At 38.6% G+C, this 6,186-nt stretch overlaps 1 protein-coding gene across 1 annotated transcript in view; it reads left to right on the plus strand.

Annotated features, from left to right (window-relative positions):
* The first annotated feature begins 5,978 nt into the window (after window positions 1-5,978).
* Window positions 5,979-6,186, plus strand: part of cdin1 (CDAN1 interacting nuclease 1) — an 80,838-nt gene continuing 80,630 nt past the window's right edge. The window contains exon 1 of the mRNA XM_016456481.1: window positions 5,979-6,132. Coding sequence (XP_016311967.1) covers window positions 6,093-6,132 — 40 coding nt within the window. The 5' untranslated portion in view covers window positions 5,979-6,092. The remainder of the gene's footprint in view (window positions 6,133-6,186) is intronic.

The following is a 6,186-nucleotide window of genomic DNA, read 5'->3' on the forward strand; positions in this document are numbered from 1 at the left end:
GTCCCACGAGACGCAGCACTAGAGACTGCCCTGCCATCCTCTATAGCCCCTTTAATTGGTCATTTGACATGAGTAACCTGACTGCACATCCGTGAACTGTCAGCCGAGACGTTTAACCCCCCGCAGAAAAACCCTGAGAAGGAAATAATAACAGCACAAAGAGCAGCACATGAAGGCACATTAATGATCGATCGAAACAAAACTCTGGACCAGAGAATAAACACATTCATGCGTATCATCTTACAACATTAATTCTGCAGGGCTTGTTCTGAAGATCTGCCATATTTACCCAGCAAACACAGGTGTTCAGATGAGCCGTTCTTCCCAGCGTTTGCAGTCCAGTGTGTGTTACTCCGGACACATTTACTGCAGCTCAACACACACACACACACGGGTTTGAGAGAAGCACAGCAGACACACACATCCTTACGTAAATGTGCACCAAATATCAGTGTTTGAAAGCACACACACAGAGCGCAGGGGTCCTGTAGAGTGCTGTGGACAGCCAGCAGGGGACAGTAGTAAGTTACAGACGGATGGAGGCGCCTGCAGGAAAACTGCAAACAAAAGACTTTCTTTGTTGCTCCAGATAATGAAAGAATGGCGGAACAGCTACTTCACAAAAGAGCTGCACAACACGGCGGCCAATAACACACAGAAACAGCCCTGAGTTTATAAGATCACACCGAACGCTAACCGAGCTGCAGAAACACAAAAACACTTCATATTCCCAGTGGAACGAGCGCAGGCACCCAAAGTACATCTCACTGAAAAACAAAAAATACAATAAATACAAACATTTGCATGCATTTTATTCCCCAGCAGGAGTTACACGTATTCACACAACTTACCCTGAATGTGTGAAAATAGACTTTCATATCATCTGCTTCCTAAAACCAACAAACACAAAAATGCAGCATTTATTTTCTAGATAAAAAAGGAAATGAAAACAAAGAAAAACATGAAACTGAAAGTTACACGACATATGACAAACATTAGAATGTATGGAAATCTTTCACAATCATTTGTTGTTGTGAAACTGTCAATAAACACACACACACACACACTCACACACACACACAGTATAAATACTCATACAGTAACAGTGTTCAGCTTCCTTGTAGCAATAATATTTCTGCTACTATTTACATTTACATTTATTCATCTACAAACAGAGGGAATTAAAAGTTTTGAAATTGGAAGATTCAAATAAAAAATATAGAGACAATACATAAATTTGTTAATTTGAATAGTACATTTCTAAATATATTTTTATATTTATAAATGTAAAAAATAAATAACAAATAAATCAAATGGTAAAAATGTGCATAAAAATACTGAAATATCTCAAATATTTTTTTGAAATTCTGCATACATACAAAACATACAGAATTGGTTTTATTTAAAATGTTTTATTAATTATTGGTTTTATTTAAAAAGTTTTATTCATATAAAATACTGAATTACTTTAAGGTTATTTGTGACATTAATTTGGCAGTGAATAATATGAAATGAAGAGATCCTGAAGCACACAGCAGTATGAATGTGTGTATTTAGCTAAAGTCCATCAGTTTATGGATTCTACAGAATAAATGAAATAATGAATGTGCAGATTAATATCCAGTGCGCGTCATTTTCCTGACACACACACACACACACACACACACACCCACACACACACAGTTGAGTGTCACTGGGTCGCTTGTGTTTCTGTCTGTTAAAATAATGAGTGTGTTATTATGAGCTGCAGTGTTGTGATGCTGTGGCTGCTATCAGCGCCGCTCTTCAAATACAAACACATTTGTCAGAGTTATTGACCTTTATCTCTGCACTTTCTTGACAGCCTTCTCCAGTTATTGACAATACAAACACAGGGCAAAGCATAACCTTTCATTTAGCCACCCGTCTGCCTCTCTCTGTCTGCCTCGCTCTCAAAATGTGTTTAAATAAGACGCCGCACAATGCCTCTGCTCATATCTGCCATTATTCTCTGCTTTAGATTTCACTGGATAATGCCATTAGAGAGACACAATGCCCCAAATCTTCAGTCTCACTGTGACACGGCGAGGGCTGCTTGGCTGTTTGTTTGCTTGCCGTGTCATGAATATCATGGGTTTTCAATCGCTCTCGTATGCAAACATATCAACCACAAAAGCATTATTGCACCAGTGCAGGAAAACAACAACTGCAGAGAATCACAGGAGCAGATGTGAAAGAATGCAGTCGAATACTCCAACCTCAGACGCTAATAGATTCATTTACTGAGCTTAAAAAGCCATGCACAATGAAGATAAATGAGTGAAAACACTCTAACGATGGTCCTGAGAAATGACCGCATGCGTAAAACACGTGCATCTCTCTCCTTTAGAGCCCCACGTTGCATTTTCAGCGCTTGCCGTTAATCATCACCAAACAAAGACATCAAACAATATTTGATAATGAGAAAAATGCCTCCAGGATATTAGAAATGATGGTGAAAAGGGGAAAAAACCCAGCGCGAGGCGTGACGACACACATTGGCTTACTAATGTTAATGTCTGTGACGATTGTGATCATTATAAATCTGGGAGACTGACCTCTCTCTGAATCAAACAGCCTGGAAAGTGATGCATGTAAATTAAGCTTGCATAATAAGTTTACATCAGCGCATTACAAAGACAGAAATGCATCTGGCCTAACAAGGCCACATTGTCAAGGTTTTCCGTGTGCTCTGGAATGGTGTCAGAGTAATTAGTACTCAGCAGAAGCTGAGTTTTGGTGGGTCAGTCCGTCAGGAGGCTGGGTCCTGATTGAAGCTTCGCAGGAATCAAAGGCGGCCGACAGTATACTTCAGTCATGCAAATCACACCCGAGCTTCCCCTGACAGAGATTAATGAGCTCGAGCCGCACTCTTTGTTCCGGCGCGCCGCCATTTAGTGTGAAATACAATCCAAAAATATTATCTGTCCCCAATTAATCCAGCAAATTTGCTCACACCACACATGTTGTTTGGGCCAATTTACAACGATGGGGGAGGTTGTCGCGAGCACAATTACATTTAATTACTTGCCATCTAATTACGTTCATTAAAAGCTAATAAAATAAATGAGTGAAGCAGCTTTAAAATCTCAGTCTCGTACTCTTTCATGTGAAATATAGCTGTGGGATTTCAGGGGCGGCAGTGATATGAACACTGCAGCCATTTGTGCTTAAATCCGTGTGAAACCATTGAGAGATGGTCGTTTAAGAAAACCTCATGAAATCAGATGACAGTTAGAAAGAGCATGTGTGTGTGTGTGTGTGTGTGTGAGAGAGAGAGAGAGTGTGTGTGTGTGTGTGTGACAGAGAAAGAGAGAGTGTGTGTGTGTGTGTGTGGCTTCACTGGACCGAATATAATTACCACCAACCGGCTTATGAGGGGGAATAAAACAGCAACAACCTGGAAGCCTGAATGCTGCTCTATGGACAGTCCCAGCCAAATGAAAATAATGTTTTGCTAACATTCCCATTAAGTTCTCAGAACGCTCAAAATGTCACGTTTTAAAAATGTTTTTCTAGGTTATGTGAACATTAAGGGAATTTTTTTGGGTGATATGGCCAAAAATAGTATTACAATTTTTTCTCATTATCATACAATATTGATGTTTGTCATGGTATTCATTTACCATTAAAGGGGAAGTAAATATTCCACAGAGTAAGATCTCTTGTAATTTAGGGGCCCATGAAATCCATTTTATTTTCCCCTAATTCTGTGTTTTCAATTTTATTTTTTCTGGATCACATTTATCATCATAATATGTCTATTGAAATTAAGTAATACAACTAAAAATGTTATCCATCTTTTAAAATGTAATTAAATGAAAATATAACAATTAATTAACAAAAAAGATTTCCTTTTTATTTTTTTGTCAAATGTTGGTGAATATGCTGCACAACAGAGCTTTATAAATTAAAACAAGAATGAAAAGATATCTTGGTTGCATGATATTCCATAAAATATAATAATAATCATAATAATAATAATAATGCAAACAAACAGATCTTAAAGAAAGAAACAGAAAGCATTTTAGGAAAAATAACATTTTAATTAAAAAAGGCTACATTTAGACTGAATATAGAAGTTCATGTGTTCATGTCTCATGTTTTGAGACGCAGCCGCTGAAGACACTGTGATTATCACGTGTGTCCGGCCAAAAACAGACCGGATTTACATGCCCTGCTGTACATTTTGACCGGTTGATGAAAAACAAGCTTATGTGGATTCTACACTTTTAAACAATTCAGATAAGTTATCTAGAATTATTTATGGAGCAGATAAAATACATATAATCATTTATTAATCAATTATCATTTTGACTTCACCCTTTTCTTTATTTAAAGGCTGAAATGTGAAGTTTACCGTTTTATGAACCGTTTCAAAGCTTTATTTGAACATTTCGTTCGTGTTATTAGATAAACTGTTGTCAGTCATGTTGTCATTTAAAATGCGGACATCATTGCTAATGTTATTGTTCTAGTGTTTATGCAAACAAAAACTCATTTTATTTGTTGTTTGTTGTCTTTAAATATAAAACTTGTTTTTTGAACATTTCCAGCACATTTTAACAATACAGTGAAAATACTGATAACCGTGATAATTTTGGTCACTATAATCGTGATAAGGAATTTTCATACTGTTACATCCCTACATACCACACACACACACACACACACACACACACTCTCTCTCTCTCTCTCTCACGGACACACACACAGCAGCAGCAGCTCCTTCAAGCGTCACACTCCCCTCTGATCCGCTTTTACAGCCAATACATTCTCTGATCTTATCTTCGTGAGCATTGCAGTACACTGATCCTCTCATTCCAGAGCACACGCAGCCTCCTCTATCCCTGATGCTCAGATACCTGCGAGGCTAAACCTGACCTCCGCTTTCACAGCAATCAGCCTCACGCCGCCTCAGGACCCCAGATGTCTATCTGCTTTTGTCCTGGACCCGGCGGAAACGGCCCCAGCGCTGAGGACCGCTCATTGATTCAGGAATCAAAGGTCACGCTCTCGTATCTCACGCGCCGAGCCTCCTTACAGATGCTGGATTACTCACCGAACACATGTAGGCCAGGCTGTTATCAGAACTGGCGTTCATTCGCTGAAATACAATTTACCAGCTCGGGTGACGTTTATTTGGTCATTTGCACCCGGTGCCTCATGTCAAGGACTATAAAGTCTTATACTGTGAATATTGTGTATAATAGTGAATCAGCATGCAGTCAGAATGCAATAGTTGAAACTTACAGCACATAAAAAGAGTCTGTGTCGACTCATGCATGCTCCGTGTGTCTCCAGACAATTCTGAAAGACTGGAAGAGAAAAAGAAACTAGAGGAAATGCATTAACACAGTGAGAGGTTTAACAGTGGAATGCAATGCATTGACCATTAGAGCATACTATGATAAAGTAGCACTAAAAATAAAGACAAAAACCACACTTACTGTTAAACTGAGTGAGAAAATATGTCAGTATTTGTAACTAAATTACACTTCAAATGCAATTCGATTATCAAACACTGAACATGTCACTTTGTAATTTATAGAAGTCAAATATCACGAAGCATTTTTTTCTTTAAAAGCTAAAATCTTGTCCAGAAGTATTGCTCTGGCACAGTCTTTATGCTCATAATGTACATTTAGATACAATATCGCCCTCAGGTTGAAAATGTAATGATTATTTTAATACAGATGAGCAAGACGAGTAAAGAAACAAAATCCTGCACTTGTAATTTGACTGAAACTGAATCTGAAAGAGATCGTCAAGTTAATTAACGTTAAGTATGACTTATTCTTCATATAATGTCGAACGTTTAATGAATCGCTCATGAATTATTTCTCCTCATTCCAACAGCAAGAGTCGCGTCAAAATCATCCAATCAGCTTCAGCTTTACTCAATGACAATTATCGTTCCGACCAATCAGGAGCGCCTTTACTCTTATGTGACATTTGAACTCGTTCGCGGGAGTTGATCAGGAAGTGACGCTGCAGCGTGAGCGGCGGAGTCTGAAGTGTTTACGGTGTTGTTTGGATTTTAAAGTGTTTTTAATCATTTGTTTGGGGTGTTTATGATGGATTCGGTGTCGGGCAGCAGCGCGGCTTTCGCAGGTACAGTACAGCTGTAGTGTGTGTGTGTGTGTGTGTGTGTGTGTGTGTGTGGGT

This window comes from Sinocyclocheilus anshuiensis, unplaced genomic scaffold (genome assembly GCF_001515605.1).
Source record: "Sinocyclocheilus anshuiensis isolate Anshui unplaced genomic scaffold, SAMN03320099.WGS_v1.1 scaffold237, whole genome shotgun sequence".
NCBI lineage: Eukaryota > Metazoa > Chordata > Actinopteri > Cypriniformes > Cyprinidae > Sinocyclocheilus > Sinocyclocheilus anshuiensis.